At 56.5% G+C, this 17,184-nt stretch overlaps 1 protein-coding gene across 1 annotated transcript; it reads left to right on the plus strand.

Moving 5' to 3' along the window:
- The first annotated feature begins 865 nt into the window (after positions 1-865).
- Positions 866-16,959, plus strand: KCNE1 (potassium voltage-gated channel subfamily E regulatory subunit 1). Its single transcript, XM_030234162.2, has 2 exons — positions 866-1,020; positions 14,272-16,959. Exon 2 carries the CDS (start codon positions 14,310-14,312, stop codon positions 14,688-14,690), a length of 381 nt encoding a protein of 126 aa, XP_030090022.2. The 5' UTR covers positions 866-1,020; positions 14,272-14,309; the 3' UTR covers positions 14,691-16,959.
- The last annotated feature ends 225 nt before the right edge of the window (positions 16,960-17,184 follow it).

Genomic DNA, 17,184 nt, shown 5'->3' on the forward strand with positions numbered 1-17,184 from the left:
GGACCTGGGTGAGATTCAGGGCTGGGGAATGGGGTGGGAGGGATTTGGGGGCTGTGCCTGGTCCTGTCCATCCACAGCATCCATGTGGGCATGGAATCTCAGACTGGTTTGGGTGGGAAGGACCTCAAATCCCACCCAGGGACACCTCCCACTGTGCCAGGCTGCTCCAGCCCCAGTGTCCAACCTGGCCTTGGGCACTGCCAGGGATCCAGGGATGGAATTCCATCCCAGCCCCTGCCCACCCTGCCAGGGAACAATTTCTCCCTAATCTTGAATTCCTTCTCCTGTCACTCCATCTTCTTGTTCAAAGTCCCTCCTCAGCCTTACTGAAGCTCCTCCAGGTACTGGAAATTTTCTCTAAGTTCCCCCTGGAGCTCTGATGATCCACAACACTTCCAGCAGGGCCCTAAACCCCAGCCCCTCCCTGTACTGTTGGGTTTTTCCCTCTTCAGACATAAAAGAAAGAAAGGAAACCACATTTATCAGTCGTGCAAAGGGCAGCAGAAAGCTCAGGAGGAGGAGGGAGCTCTGAAGTTCAGAGAGCTCACAGAGGCTGTGGTTGCCCCATTCTTGGAAGTGTCCCAGGCCAGGCTGGGCAGGGCTGGAGCAGCCTGGCACAGTGGAAGGTGTCCCTGCCATGGCAGGGGGGGATGAGATGAGTTTTAAGCTAAAAGTTCTCTCTGAGATGTTGGCAGGGGCAGCTGCAGCCTCGGGCACTTTGGGGAGCTCTGTCTCTGCCTCTGCCTCCCCTCAGACACTGAGGGCAGCTGATCACTCCAAAATCAATTTGTGATCACAAGCAGCACTTCCTGCACCTCTCACACGCCTCAGCCCTGTCAGTTCTCAGTGAGGCAGGAGCTGAGGGGGAGCAGCCTTTGGGCAGTGCTGGGCCCAGCCCTGGAGGTCTCCTCCAGCCTTGGTGCTCCTGGGAAGCTCCACGGTGCTGGCCTGGAGAAGGGAGAGAAGGATTTGCCTGGAAGAAGGGCTTGGTGTCCTCTCCTCAGCCAGGTGCTGCTCCAGGTAAGGATTTCAATGCTGAGTGCATTTGCACAAGCTCAGCCCACACAGGTGAGCAGAGAGGCCCCAGAACCCTGCCCTGAGCCTGTGTGCCAGCCAGGGAATGGCCCTGGAATCCCAGGAGGGATTGGGACAGGAGGGACCTTACAGCCCATCCACTGCCACCCCACCATGGTGGGCACCTTCTACACATCCAGGAGAAGCTGTGGCTGTCCCATCTCTGGAAGTGTCCAAGGCCAGGCTGGAACAAGCTGAGATATGGAAATCCTGTCCATGGAATTGGATGGTCCTTAAATCCCTCCCAACCCAAACCATTCCCAATTCCATGGCCTGGCTCCTCTGCTGCTGCTCAGGAAGGAATTTTGGGAGCAGTTCCAACAGCTCTGGCTCTGCCTGGAGACCATGAATGAGGTTTGACTTCACTCACACCACGCTTGGAATGAATTTGCTCCTCCTAAAATGGTTAAATCCTAAAATGGAAAATTGAGGTGAGCAGGGATGAGCAGCACAGGACAGAGCAAATCTGCTCTTACACAAACCCACACCAGTTCTCCAGTGAAGGCTGCAGGGCTGCAGCTGCACATCCAGGAGAGCTCCCAGCCCTCTCACTGCACTGGGAATCAGTGGAGCAGGAACTGAGACTCCCGAGGTGTGGGAAGGGTGGGAATTGGGAATCAGCTGCTGCTGCCCCGTCTGTGTGTGCTCAGGGCCAAACCAGCCCAGCAGGAAGACACACAGGGGCTGCCTGGAGAGAAAAACTTATCTGGGCCTCACACCACAACACCGGCACTTGTAAAGAAGAGGAAATGAGATAAAGAAATTACTGAGGGCTGCTCTGCCTCTGAAAAGCTTCCTCGATAAGGGAGGCAAGGCTGGGGCTCACGGCTGGGGTGGGGTGGGCACAGAGCTCCAGCCCAGCTAACAGAAATGCCTTTCCCAGTTCTCCTCCTCAGGACAGGAGGTGCCCCTGCCCCTGTGATCTGGCTCTTCTCCTGAATTCCAGGTCTTTCTGAGGTCCTTCCTTGTGCATGGAGGACCCTCCTCTCCTGACATTCCCCAGTGATTTGGTGCAAATTCCTGGGAGCTTGGAGGGGCTGCTTGGACAGAACCTTTTTCCTTCACCGGGGGGGGAATCTTGGATCTTTCATTCTTCTGACAATGCCACCATGGAAATTGGTTTCTGAGCATAAAACATCCCTGCCTCTCAGTGTGCTGGAAGGAATTTGCCCATGGAAAGGAGGCTCAGGCCTTGGCAGGGGCTGCCCAGGGAGCTCTGCAGTGCCCATCCCTGCAGGTGTCCCCTGGAGGTGGCACTGAGTGCTCTGGGCTGGGCACAGGGTGGCCATGGGGCACAGCTGGCACTGCCTGGGCTGGGAGGGCTTGGCCAGCCCCGGGGATTTGGGGATTCTGGGATGTGCTGATAAAAATGGGGCTACAAAATGCCCTCTGAGGTGGTTGGATTCTGTGGAGGAAAATCCAAAGTTTCAGTGATATTTTTGCTGAAGGATCAAAGGAGATCAAGCAGGTCAGGTTTTCAACACTTTAAATGCTGGGAGGATGAACCAACCTCCAGGGATGTGATCCAGGCTGGACACTGGGGCTGGAGCAGCCTGGGACAGTGCAAGGTGTCCCTGCCATGGCAGGGCTGGGACAAAATGATCTTTAAGGTCCCTTTCAACCCACCCCATTCTGGGGTTCTGTCTGCTCCTGGGATGTCTCTTTGAGCTTGGATCCAGGGTCTCACCTTCCTCCCTCTGCTCAGCCTGTGCTCACTCTCAACTGCATTTGCTGCACCCCTGAGCTGCTGCTGCCAAGGGAAGCTCTGGGTCCTGGCAGAGATGGTGCAAAGAGGGGGACCAGGGGACCTCTGGGGACCAGAGGTGCTCCAGCCCCTTGTTTATAGGGCTTTGGGGTTGTAATTAATTAATCAGTAATTGTATTAATGCTGGGATAGCAGCAGGGGAATTATGGCAAGAATTATCTCTTGGCCATCCTTCGTAGGGTGACTTGGAAAACCCCAATCCAAAATTATCTCTGCAGGCTTTGGGCTGAGCTGGAGGTGCCATCCCAAAGGGGACACACTTGGGGTGGGGATGGGGCTGGAGAAGGGCCTGGCCACCTCCTGTCCCCTGGACCTGGCCACCTCCTGTCCCCTGGGCTTGGCCACCTCCTGTCCCCTGGGCTTGGCCACCTCCTGTCCCTTGGACCTGGCCACCTCCTGTCCATTGGACCTGGCCACCTCCTGTCCCCTGGGCTTGGCCACCTCCTGTCCCTTGGACCTGGCCACCTCCTGTCCCTTGGACCTGGCCACCTCCTGTCCCCTGGGCTTGGCCACCTCCTGTCCCTTGGGCTTGGCCACCTCCTGTCCCCTGGGCCTGGCCACCTCCTGTCCCTTGGGCTTGGCCACCTCCTGTCCCCTGGGCTTGGTCACCTCCTGTCCCCTGGGCTTGGCCACCTCCTGTCCCTTGGGCTTGGCCACCTCCTGTCCCTTGGATCTGGCCACCTCCTGTCCATTGGACCTGGCCACCTCCTGTCCCCTGGACCTGGCCACCTCCTGTCCCTTGGACCTGGCCACCTCCTGTCCCTTGGACCTGGCCACCTCCTGTCCCTTGGACCTGGCCACCTCCTGTCCCTTGGGCTTGGCCACCTCCTGTCCCCTGGGCTTGGCCACCTCCTGTCCATTGGACCTGGCCACCTCCTGTCCCCTGGACCTGGCCACCTCCTGTCCCTTGGACCTGGCCACCTCCTGTCCCCTGGGCCTGGCCAAGGGAGCAGAGCTGGGACCTGGGGCCTGCCAGGAGCTGGGCTCAGCTCGGGGCACTGTGGGGCCAGAACCCAAATGATTTCTGGATGAATTCTGAATGATTGAATCAATTCTGAATGATTGAATCAATTCTGAGTCATTGAATTCTGAGTTATTTCTCCCTCCCTCCTGCTCAGGAGCTCAGAGAGCTCTGCCAGGGAGGGTTTGTGCAGCTCTGCTCCTTCCCCCTGGTTTTTACCATGCCACAGATAAAGATCTGGGCAGAAACATTCTAGACCTCATCTATTCCTGCACAAGGGCCACAGCAGCAGCTTTCCAAGGAAAAGTGAACATTCATTGAAAGAATAAAGTGTATTTTAACTTTAAAGTTAAAGTTAAATACACTTTATGGTGTATTTAAACTTTAAAGGGTCTGTTCCCCATTCTTTTTCAGTATTTCTTTCATCAAAACAAAAATGAGGCAAAATTAAAAGCCCAAGGCTTCCAGGAATGCAGTTTCAAGAGATCTGCTGGGAAATGTCCTTTGTCACCTTCCAGAGAAAATTTCCTGAGGGATCCCATCACTCCACAGGGCGTCATTGACCCTGGGACAATGAAATCTGTGCCTGCTGACAGATCCAGGAGGGCAAAGAGGATTCCTACACCCAGCTGGAGTCTTTGGAAATATATTAAATCATAATCTCCCAGTCACAGGCGCTCTCCAGGCCCCCCAAAGTCAAACAGGAGTTACAGATTTGCTTCTGGAACAATGGATCTGCTCTGGGGGAGACACAGCCCTGCCTGGGCTGGAGGTGACACTGCTGGGACTGGGAGGGGAGTGGGGCCCACTCAGGCTCTGAGGTCTCAGAGAATGAAATAAAATGGCCTAAAAGGGTTGGAAGGGACATAAAAAATCATCCTGCCATGGCAGGGACACCTCCCACTGTGCCAGGCTGCTCCAGCCCCAGTGTCCAACCTGGCCTTGGGCACTGCCAGGGATCCAGGGGCAGCCACAGCTGCTCTGGGAATTCCATCCCAGCCCTGCCCACCCTGCCAGGGAGGAAATTGTCCCTAATATCTGATCTAAACCTGTAATTTTTCAGCTGGCAACCATTCCCTGGGTGCTGTCCCTGCATCCCCTGGGAATTGTCTCTCTCCAGCTTTCCTGGGGCTCCTCCAGGCCCTGCAAGGCCACCCTGAGCTCAGCCCAAAGCTTCTCCTGTGCAGGTGAGCAATGCCAGCTGTGCCAGCCTTTCCTCCCAGCAGAGCTGCTCCAGCCCTCTGCCCATCCTGGAGCCTCCTCTGGGCTCTCTGCAGCAGCTCCAGCTCCTCCAGGGCTGGGAATTCCTGATCTGCCCCAGCAGTGAGCTGGGATTGTCACCAGGGCTCAGCAGAGCCCCCCTGTCCCCACAGAGGGGTTCCCTCCCCCCCAGGCACCCTCTGCCCCCTCCTGTGTCCCATGGGGTGGGAGGGTGACCCCAGGGCTGGCTGGGGGACACCAGAGCCCTTCCCTGGCAGAAGGGGACAAGGAATGGCCCCAGTGCCCTCCTTGGGACCAGCCTGCCCCCACAGCTCCCTGCCCTGGCACGGCCACCTCTGCCACCCCTGATCCTCTGCCACCCCTGATCCTCTGCCATCCCAATCCTCTGCCACCCCTGATCCTCTGCCATCCCAGACCCTGGCTCCTGTCCCACCCCCCTTCCCAGGCACTCAGGGAAGAGGCAGGCTGGGAAGAGGCAGGCTGGGAAGAGGCAGGCTGGCCAGGAAGTGACAGGATCAGATTTTGTCCCAGTTTCCCCCGTGAGGAGGAAGCAGGGCCTGACTGTGCTGTCACTGACCACCCACACCCTCCTCCTCCTCTTCCTCCTCCTCCCTGATGGATCTCTCCTGGATCCAGCTCACTGTGGCCACCCCAGAGGGAGCCTTTGCTGCCCTATCCCCATTTCTGAGCCTTCTGCAGGGCTGATTTAACCCCTTCATTTCACCAGATGGATTTAGCCACAAGTGCCCTTCCCCTGGCCAGCCCTGGCCCGCCCTCCCACAGCTTCTCCTGGGCTGGGTGAAACTCTGAGGCACCTTCAGTCATTTGGGGAGCTGACACCCTCAGGCACAGCACTGTCCTCACATCCCAGGGTCTTGGTGGCCGTGCTTGGCCTCACACTGCTGCCACTGCTCTGGGGAAGGGAACCTCCTCCCCCTGTGACTCCCCCTGAGCTGGGCCACCCCTTCAGCTTCTCCCTCTTCCTTGCCCCCCCTGCTCCTGTGCCAGGCTTAAAAGTTCACCTCGAAGGGGGAATTCCCTGGGGGCTGTGGAAACAAGAGGATCAGATCCTGCTCCAGGCTCCCAGGGGCAGGGGAGAACTGAACTGGAGGGAGGAACTGAGCAGGCAGAAAGGAGATGTTACCAGAGATTTGGGTCAGTGTAAGAAATGAATCCCACAGCCTGCTCCCTCACTGAGATGCAGACACAGCTCAGGCAGGGGAAGCAGGAGCTGCATCCTCACCCTGAGGAAAAATGCAATAAAGCTCTGGAAAGGTGGGCAGCAGGAAAATGCTGAGATATTTCATCCATTTGTTTAAATGCCTCCATCACCACCTCAATTCCTCTCTCCAGCTGCTGCCCAGGCAACAGCAGCTGGCAAAGAGTGTCAGGCAAGGAGGGGCCATCCCATCCTATTGTCCCATCCCATCCCATTATCCCATCCCATTATCCCATCCCATCCCATCCCATGGCTCTGGCAGGGACAGTGGCCTCCAGACCCTCATCAGCTGCAGTAAACTGGGATGGGATGGGATGGGATAATGGGATGGGATGGGATGGATAGGATTGGATTGGGATGGGGATTGGGATTGGGATTGGGATTGGGATGGAGATTGGGATGGGGTGGGATAAAATGGGATGGGATTGGATTCAGATTCAGATGGGATGGGATGGGGGAGACTGGGATGGATTGGATTGGATTGGATTGGATTGGATTGGATTGGATTGGATTGGATTGGATTGGATTGAGATTGGGATTGGGATTGGGATCCATGGGATGTGCCCTGGCCCAGGAATGCTGAGGGAATGTCACCCCATGGGATGGATGGGGATGCTCAGGGAATGTCACCCCATGGGATGGACGGGGATGCTCAGGGATGTCACCCCCATGGGGACTCAGGACTGGTGGATGCTCAGGGGATGTCACCCCATGGGATGGACGGGATGCTCAGGGATGTCACCCATGGGATGGACGGGGATGCTCAGGGATGTCACCCCATGGGATGGACGGGATGCTGAGGGAATGTCACCCCATGGGATGGACGGGGATGCTCAGGGGATGTCACCCCATGGGATGGACGGGATGCTGAGGGATGTCACCCCATGGGATGGATGGGATGCTCAGGGGATGTCACCCATGGGATGGACGGGGATGCTAGGGATGTCACCCCCATGGGATGGACGGGGATGCTCAGGGGATGTCACCCCATGGGATGGATGGGGATGCTCAGGGAATGTCACCCCATGGGATGGACGGGGATGCTCAGGGGATGTCATCCCATGGGATGGACGGGGATGCTCAGGGGATGTCACCCCATGGGATGGATGGGGATGCTCAGGGGATGTCACCCCATGGGATGGATGGGGATGCTCAGGGGATGTCATCCCATGGGATGGATGGGGATGCTCAGGGAATGTCACCCCATGGGATGGATGGGGATGCTCAGGGGATGTCACCCCACCCCAGCAGCATCCCTGAAGCAGCTCAAGTGCGTCTTTCAGCGCTGATAAATTCATTTTGTAGCTCCCAGGTGGGCACTGCTGAGCCCCCTGTGCCTCAGTGGTAGCCACTGAGCTTCTCCCTCCTGTGGGAAGCTGAGGGTGAGATTTGGGGTGGGGTTTTGAGGTTTTGGTGGTGGCTGCAGGGAGCCAGTGCTCCCTTCAGGGAGGTGTTTGAGGGGAGCCCTGAAATGACCCCCCCTTGCTCCTGCCAGCCCCAAATGTGCAATATCCCTGGGGGAAGGAGCTCTGGGGTGCCAGGGGCCAGGGCAGCACCTCTGGGAATGTCCCAGCCTTGGAGCCCTCCTGGAGCAGAGCAGCCTGAGCTCAGAGCTCCTGGGGGTGCAGCACCCAGAGAGGGGCTGGAGCTGGGCCAGGAGGGGTTTGGGTTGGATTTTAGGGCAAGGTTCTTCCCCAGAGGGTGCTGGCACTGCCCAGGCTGCCCAGGGAACGGGCACGGCCCCGAGGCTGCCAGAGCTCCAGGAGCCTTTGGCCAGCGCTGCCAGGGATGCCCAGGCTGGGCTTGGTGGGGTCTGGGCAGGGCAGGGGTGGCACTGGGGGATCCCTCTGGGTCATTCCCACTCAGGAATTCCACGGTTCCCTCTCTCCCGTGCTGCTCTGGCTGCACATCTCCCATGCCAGGAGCCGCCGTGCCCCCTCAGCACCTCCCACCTGGGCACCTGCGGCGGGCACGGCTCCGCTGCCCTCCCTCCTTCCCTCCTTCCCTCCTTCCCTCCCTCCTCCTCCTCCCAGCCAGGCTTTTCCCTGCTGTCTGTGCCAGGACGGGACAGTGACACCGGGCTGGTGGCCGTGCAGCAGCCAGAGCCACCCCCGGGCTGGCATCTCCTCCCTGCCCAGGAGGGGCTCAGCCCGCAGGTGTGTCCGGGCCCCCGGGAGGGAGCGGGGCCGGGGACGAACGGGAACGTGCAGGAGCCCGGGAGCTGAGCGGGGCTGAAGGGATGGAGGAGCAGAGCCGGGCTCCGCCGCCGGGGTTTGTTCGCTGCTCAGCCGCGCCCGCTTCGCTCCCCGGGGCTGGGGGCGGCCCGAGGCTGCTGCATCCCGGGATTGGAGGGGTTCGGGGAGCAGGGCTGGGCTTCCAGCTTGGAACAGCGGGATATCCACGGGCGGTGGGCAAGGAAACAACTCCTGCCTTGTGGGCAGAGAGAAGTGCGGGTTTGGGGACAACTCAGTGAGGGTTTGGGGACAACTCAGTGGGGGTTTGGGGACAATTCAGTGCAGGTTTGGGGACAATTCAGTGGGGGTTTGGGGACAACTCAGTGAGGGTTTGGGGACAATTCAGTGGGGGTTTGGGGACAATTCATTGGGGGTTTGGGGACAACTCAGTGAGGGTTTGGGGACAATTCAGTGAGGGTTTGGGGACAATTCATTGGGGTTTGGGGACAATTCATTGGCGGTTTGGGGACAATTCAGTGAGGGTTTGGGGACAAATCAGTGCAGGGTTTGGGGATAATTCATTGGGGTTTGGTGACAATTCATTGGGGTTTGGGGACAATTCAGTGAGGGCTTGGGGACAATTCAGTGGGGGTTTGGGGACAATTCATTGGGGTTTGGGACAATCAGTGGGTTGGGGACAATTCATGGGGTTGGGGACACTCAGTGGGGGTTTGGGGACAAATCAGTGTGGGTTTGGGGACAATTCATTGGGGGTTTGGGGACAACTCACTGGGGGTTTGTGGACAATTCAGTGCCCAGCGGGGTTAGATGGGATTGATGGGATGGAATGGGTTGGGATGGGATTGATGGGATGGGGTTGGATGGGATCCATGGGATGGGTTGGTGGGATGGGATCCATGGGATGGGGTTGGATTCATATTCAGTTTGGGATGGGATGGGAGAGATTGGGATGGATGGGATTGGACAGAGATTGGGATGGGATAATGGGATAATGGGATAATGGGATATCTATATGCTGTTATCTATATGCTATTGCAAGAAAACTGGATTTCTGGTTTGTGATCAGAGAGAAGTGGGGATCTGGGGACAATTCAGTGGGGGTTTGGGGACAATTCCATGTCCCCCACTGCACAGGTGCTGCTCTTTACAGCCATTCCAGGAGCTGAGGTGGTGCTGCCCAGGTGAGCAGGGAGGGACGAGCCTGGGCAGGCAGGAGAGGCTCCCCCAGCCAGGTGGGGGCTGCAGGAGGTGTTTGCAGAGCCCAGAGCTGCAGACCCCTCCCTGCAGCAGCTCTCCCTCCCAGCTCGGGCAGGAGCAGTGCCCTGGATGCTGCCCTGGGTTGCAAAATTCCCGGGAGCTGGGGTGAGGAAATGGGGCTCCCTTGTGCAATGGGAACGGTGTCAGAGCCACTCATCCCTGAAGGAATGGCAGGGAAACGAGCCAGGGAGGTCACTGGATCCTTCATGGCGCTGCAGAAGCACCAGAACGTTTGGAAGGCAGAAAATCTGGGGGGTGGGTGATGAGCTGAGCTGATTTTTGCTCTGAGAGTAGCACAGGCTTTATTTCTGTGTCAGCAAACCACAGGAAATGGTGAGAGAGCTGTTTTCTAGAGGTGAGTGTTCCTCTAAGCTGCCTGGGCTCCTGGGGCTGGCTGTGACACTTTTGGCAGCAGCAGGAGAGAGGGTTGGAGATGTTTGCTTGGTGGAAATGGAAATAGAGGTGCTCTGGTTTGGGAGAGCTGAGAAAACGCTGCTAAAATCTGTAACTTCACATCCAGCTCTGCTTGTGTGATAAAAATCACATTGCAACCTCAGCAGGGAAGAGAAACAGAGGCAGCCAAGAGTCAGTTTTTATGGAGTCATGGAATGGTTTGGGTTGGGAAGGACCTCAAAGCCCACCCAATTCCACCCCTGCCATGGCAGGGACACCTCCCACTGTGCCAGGCTGCTCCAGCCCCAGTGTCCAGCCTGGCCTTGGGCACTGCCAGGGATCCAGGGGCAGCCCCAGCTGCTCTGGCAGTTCCATCCCAGCCACTCATTTCCATCACAGGGAAATGAGGAACTGGAATGGAAATCTACCAGTTGGAGGCCATTCCCTGGCTGCTGTCCCTGCATCCCCTGGGAATTGTCTCTCTCCAGCTTTCCTGGGGCTCCTCCAGGCCCTGCAAGGCCACCCTGAGCTCAGCCCAAAGCTTCTCCTGTGCAGGTGAGCAATGCCAGCTGTGCCAGCCTTTCCTGCCAGCAGAGCTGCTCCAGCCCTCTGCCCATCCTGGAGCCTCCTCTGGGCTCTCTGCAGCTCCCAATGCTCGAGGACAAAACTCCTGTTGAGCTCCAAAGCTGAGTGTCACAGATTTTAGGTGCATTCCAGGACAGAAAATTCCTTTTTCCCATTTAAACCCTGGTGGCACCTGCAGGCTCTGGCAGCAGCTGCTCCTCTGGAGCTGCTGGAGCTCAGCCCAGGGCAGGAAGGGCTGGGCAGGAGCTGAAGGTGCCCACTGGGCTGGGTGTCCTCCACTGGGAGCAGGATCCAGGCTCTGGGAGCAGGATCCAGCTTCAAGGAGCAGGATCCAGGCTCTGGGAGCAGGATCCAGGTTCAAGGAGCAGGATCCAGGTTCAAGGAGCAGGATCCAGGCTCTGGGAGCAGGATCCAGGTTCAAGGAGCAGGATCCAGGCTCTGGGAGCAGGATCCAGGGCAGTAGATCCAGGCTCTGGGAGCAGGATCCAGGCTCTGGGAGCTCAGGCATAGCCAGGCTCTGGGAGCAGGATCCAGGCTCTGGGAGCAGGACCCAGGCTGTGGGATCAGGATCCAGGCTCTGGGAGCAGGATCCAGGCTCTGGGATCAGGATCCAGGCTCTGGGAGCAGGATCCAGGCTCTGGGAGCAGGATCCAGGCTGTGGGAGCAGGATCCAGGTTCAAGGAGCAGGATCCAGGCTCTGGGAGCAGGATCCAGGGCAGTAGATCCAGGCTCTGGGAGCAGGATCCAGGCTCTGGGAGCAGGATCCAGGGCAGTAGATCCAGGCTCTGGGAGCAGGATCCAGGCTCTGGGAGCAGGATCCAGGGCAGTAGATCCAGGCTCTGGGAGCAGGATCCAGGGCAGTAGATCCAGGCTCTGGAGCAGGATCCAGGCTCTGGAGCAGGATTCCAGGGCAGTCAGAGTAGATCCAGGCTCTGGGAGCAGGATCCAGGGCAGTAGATCCAGGCTCTGGGAGCAGGATCCAGGCTCTGGGAGCAGGATCCAGGGCAGTAGATCCAGGCTCTGGGAGCAGGATCCAGGCTCTGGGAGCAGGATCCAGCTCCTCTGGAGCAGATAGAGCCTTGTGCTGTGCCTTTGTTGGGGAGCAGCCAGTGCCAGTCAGGGGGTGCCAGTCAGCCCTGCCATCCCACAGCTGGCAGCAGCTCCATGAGGTGCCAGATCCAGCTGCAGTTCCCTGTGTTTGGAGTCCAAAGTCACTCTGCAGCTCTGCTGTGACACTCCCATGGCCTCAGCTCCCAGAAAGGCACCAGGAGCTCTCCAGGGGCTCCCCTTGGCCTCTCCCCACCCAGCTGGGATCAGAACCCTGGAGTGGCTTTGGCAGCTCTGGCACCCCAGGGCTGCAGGGATCAGGGACAGGCCATAAAATCACAGAATTCCAGACTGGTTTGAGTTGGGAGGGACCTCAAATCCCACCCAGGGTCACCCCTGCCATGGCAGGGACACCTCCCACTGTGCCAGGCTGCTCCAGCCCCAGTGTCTGACCTGGCCTTGGATGGAGCTACAGAAACCTGGAGAGAGACAATTCCCAAGGCCTGGAAGGACAGGAGCCAGGGAATGGTTCCCAGTGCCAGAGGGCAGGGCTGGCTGGGATCTTGGCAATGAGGAATTGTTCCCTGGCAGGGTGGGCAGGGCTGGGATGGAATTCCATCCCTGGATCCCTGGCAGTGCCCAAGGCCAGGTTGGACACTGGGGCTGGAGCAGCCTGGCACAGTGGGAGGTGTCCCTGCCATGGCAGGGGTGGCACTGGGTGGGCTCTGAAGTCTCCCCCAACCCCAAAATGAGTTTTTTGTTCGATGTTTCCTGGCTGCTGATGATTTGGGAATGCAGTGCTGACAGGATTCCTCTCAATAAGTGATTTACAGGTGGATTGGAAAGGGAAATGAACCCTTGAGCCTCTGGTGTGAGACTGGCAGAGCAGAGGCTGTGCCTGGGAGGTTTTGGCCTTCCAGGAGCTTCTGGGTGTCTCCAGCTCCTGCTGCTGGAGCTCTGGCAGCCTCGGGGCCGTGCCCATTCCCTGGGCAGCCTGGGCAGTGCCAGCACCCTCTGGGGAAGAACCTTGCCCTAAAATCCAACCCAAACCCCTCCCGGCCCAGCCCCAGCCCCTCCCTGGGTGCTGTCCCTGTCCCAGAGCAGAGATCAGAGCTGTCCCCTTGGCTGGGACCCTCCTGCCTGGGGAGCTCAGGGAGGGGGTCCTGAAGCTCAAAGAGCCACAGGGAGCTCGGGGTGAGATCTGTGCCAGCTCCACACCAGGACACAGCAGCTGTGCAGCCCAGGGGGCTTTGGAAGGTGTTTCTGGGGAGGGTCTCAGCCCTGGCTGGGTTGCAGGTGGGAGATGAGAGGAGCTCTCCAGGTCAGACTGATGCCTGGTGAAGGCTGACCCAGAGCAGAGGCTGGGCAGAGTTACAGAATAAAGTAGGGATTTATTAAAATTATAAAGACTAAATAAACAATAATTTAGTAATAAATTATTATTACACTATAAAATTCAATATTACATAAAGAATTCAATAAATTAATAATAAAATCTAATAATTTATCAAAATAAATTTTAATAAATCCTTTTATGAATATTTATTAAAAGCCCTCCATGGACCCACCCTGGGCAGCACCAGAGCCCAGCCAGGGCTGCACCCAAGATGACCCAAAATGGCCCCAAAATGCCCGGCCGGGCACGGGGTCTCTCCCTGGGATCAGCTCTGCTCCATTCCCACCTTGCAGTTCATTGTCCCAGCCCAGCTTTAGCCCAGGCACTCCCACCCTGCTTGTTTTTCTCTCTCCAGTTCTCCCTTGTTCACCCTTTTTGGGCCTGGAGCTTGTACCAGTTGTCCTTGGAGAAGCTGGAAAAGGATTGCTCTGTCTCCCTGCCCTGTGAAGAGAATTGACTCACACCTGAAGCTCAGAGTTACACACTAAAGCAGCACAGAACCTGAAAAATATAAAAGCTAAAACTTAAGGCATCACACCCAGGCTCTCAAATCCTCCAGGAAAGGGAGACAGGGGAAATCCCATCTTTATCTGTGGGATTCATCACAGAAATTTTTTTCCCTTAAAGAGAGAGGGGGAAATGTGGGAAATGGATTTGTAGAGAGCTCTCAGGGCCTGACAGCAGGCTCAGCCAGTGTGCCCCTGTGTGCAAACCTTGGGACAAGAAATGCTGCCTTAGAAATGCCCTGGAACAGGACAGACATTGCTGGGAGAGAAATGGAGCTGGAAACAAGTTCCAAAGGATGGCCCTGCAAACCAGACTGGATGGTTTGGAGAGACAGAACTGGGAAAGATGCATTGCAGTGGGACCCACCAGGGGAAATTTTACATGATTTGGTTTAAGGCATTCACAGCGTGGTGTGGCTAAAGATGACAGGCCAAGGAACACTTACAGTGCATTGTAATTAGGGAATAATTGGCTTCTGATTGTGATGGAGTGAATTATAACATCTGTATTGTCTCACCCTTCACATGAGACTGAAAATGGAACAAAAGTTTTTAAAACACCTCTCAGCTGCAGCTGCCCCATCTCTGGGTCAGAAAAGACCTTAATCCCACATTTATCTGATGCCACCCCCTGACTTTTATCCTTTTCCAGCCAAAGGAAGGAGGAAGTGCCAAGCACAGAAACCCCAAATGCTGGCGCTGTCGAACACCACGGCCCCGAACCTGCTCCTCTCCAAACTGCTCCAGGAGTGCCTGGAACGCTCCAACAGCTCAGCTGCTGCCCAGGGGAGCAGTGCCAGCGACGGCCTGGCCATCATCTACCTGCTGCTCATGCTGGGGCTCTTTGGCTTCTTCACTGCCGGGGTGATGGTGACCAACCTGCGGGCGCGGCGCCTCGAGGGGCCCCGCGACCCCTTCAACACCTACATCGCCACGGACGCCTGGCACAGGAAGGACAGGGAGCACTTCCAGGCCAAGGTCCTGGAGAGTTACAGGCTCTGCTGTGTCCTGGAGAACCAGCTGGCCGTGGAGCAGCCGGCTATGAAGATCCCTGAGGAGAAATCTTCCTAGGGAAAGGGGGGAGGGTGGCGCGTGGCGCCGGGACGATGGGAGCGGTGCCTGCAGCGGGCAGGGGAGCTGCTGGCCCTTCTGCAGGGCCACAGGTCCTGGCCAGGCTGCAGGAGCAGTGCTGGTGAAGCTGATGGATCTGGGAGATCCCAGTGCTGCCCCAGAGCCTGGCGTGGGCATGGTGTGGGAATCGCGGTGAGGCAGCGTTGGGATTCACACGGAACAGCACGGACTCATCAGCTTCACCTGCCGAGCCAGGGCCTCATCCCTCACAGGGCAGGGCTGGATGGGATCTTGGGAATAAATCTGCCCTGGCACAGCGTGCCCAGAGCAGCTGGGGCTGCCCCTGGATCCCTGGCAGTGCCCAAGGCCAGGCTGGACACTGGGGCTGGAGCAGCCTGGCACAGTGGGAGGTGTCCCTGCCGTGGGAATGGGGTGGGTTTGATCCCCCTTCCAACCCAACCCGTTCTGGCATTCTCTGATTCTCCACTAAGGCAAATCTGGTGCTGCTGGTGTGAGTTAGAGCCTAATTAGGACCTAATTAGAACCAAACACAGGGCAGAGGTGTTAATTGCCAAGCATGGCTTAGACAATCGTTTTCCAGAAAGGCCAAATTCCCCCAAGAAATAGCAGCTGAAAGATTTCATTTGCATTTTTGTCCAGCTTAGAACAATGACTTTATAAATTGTACAGTGCTGTACTAACCTGTTTCCTTCAGAATCGTGCCCCTCTTAGAGACAAAATATTAGGAAAAGATTCCCTCTTTTTTTTTCTGAAAAATATTTCCATGGAAGAGCACAGACTTTGGAGGGACACTTTAGTGACTGTGATGGGTGTGGCACTTGGGGACATGGTTAATGCTGGGTTAGGGGCTGGACTCAAAGATTTTGGAGGCCTTTTCCAACCTCAGTGATTCCAGGATTCTGATTCCTAGCAGGTCTCCCAGACTGCTCTTGCTGGGATCAGTCAATTTAATTTCCTTCCTATGGATGGGGCTTGATCCTGGCAGCAAAATCCATGTGCAAAGAGTGGGTCTGTGCCATGGACGTGGGGAATGTTCCCAAATTTCAATCCCAATTAGTCACTGAACGAGCCCCAAGTGCCAGCCCCGGGCTGGGAAGGGAATTTCCACTGTGGGAAGAGCAATTCCATAATTTCTGCTGTTTATTCACCCAGAGCTGCTGTCTGTGCTTAGCTCAGGTTCCCTGAGCAGCTCCCAGGTGCCCATCCAAGGATCCCACACAAATCCAGGAAGGTTTTCCTGCCCTTCCCTCCTGTTCCCTCCTGCACAGCAGGGACAGGGCAGCCAAACTCAGCTGCTGTGGCACCAACACTGCCCTCCTGGGAGAGGAGAAATCCATCTCCCCTGGGCATTGAGTTCCCTAAAAGAACAGCTTTGCCAGCTTGGAGCTGCTTTAGGGGGAAGGAAGCAACACTCTGGGTGGGAGTGGGGACACAAATCCCATTTTTAGCTGCTGGAGAGGAAAGAGATTGAGCATCTGCTTCCAAGGCAAGGTGAGGGCAGAGAGCTTGGAGAGGGAAGCAATCCCAGCAGAGCCCTTTCCCAGGCACTTCTCTGGCACTGCACTTCCACCTAAGCAATATTCCAGCCATGTCTGTGTTCCCACAGCGCTCAGGACACTCAAAACTCAGGGTTGGGTTTTTTAAATTATATTTATTTAGTGCCTACCATTAAGCTGAAGACAAGATTCACGATTTTGGTGTCTGGAGCAGCTTGGGAAATCTCCAGCAACTTAATTATCCCAGTCACTTTTTCCTCAGGAGGAATGAAAACCCAAGCCCAGCTCTGGGAAAATGTTGATTTCTCAGCTTGGGCTCTGCTCCTTTGGGATCTCACTGTTTAGGACTTACCCTGGGAGAGGATTTACAGAGCCAAACCCTTGGACTTGTCTTAAACTTGCACTAAAAAATTGCCTTTAATGACATGAAACCCTTTAATTAGTTAAACCTTCAATTCTTGAAAACATTTAATGGCATTAAACCCCTGGAGTGAAGCTCATCCCCAGGGCTCCCTCCTGTAGCTCCCACTCCACCCCAGGTATTTTCAGGGATTTTGGGTCATTTTATTGTCATAGCTCCAGGGGGGTTAGTTGTGAGGAGGGTGATGCTCAGCACCAATTGTACCCCATTTTTTTTTCCTTTTAGCAGCTCTACCTTTTCATTTAACTGAAATTAAAAAAGAGAGGAGCTCTGCTGTGCCGCCCTCACCCCTGGTGGATTCCCACCGTGGGCTTGCACCTTTCAGTCCTGGAGTTCTCTTCCCCCCTCTGGTTTTTTCACTTGTACAGAGCAATAAAATGTGAATTTCAAGCCCTGCTCGTGGCCTCAGACGTTGTTTTTTCCTCCCAACCTGTTCCACAGGCTCAGGGCATGGGGCAGACCCACTCACCCGATTAACCAGGGCCAGGCAGTGCTGGGGCCTCTCCCCGAGCACCCAGAGCTGCACAAATACCAAAATATCAGCAGGAATTCCCCA

Source organism: Serinus canaria, chromosome 1 (assembly GCF_022539315.1).
Source record: "Serinus canaria isolate serCan28SL12 chromosome 1, serCan2020, whole genome shotgun sequence".
NCBI classification, from domain to species: domain Eukaryota; kingdom Metazoa; phylum Chordata; class Aves; order Passeriformes; family Fringillidae; genus Serinus; species Serinus canaria.

Bases quoted from the DNA above. Each gene is read 5' to 3' on its own strand.
- KCNE1 (XM_030234162.2), top strand. From the start codon at position 14,310: ATGCTGGCGCTGTCGAACACCACGGCCCCGAACCTGCTCCTCTCCAAA.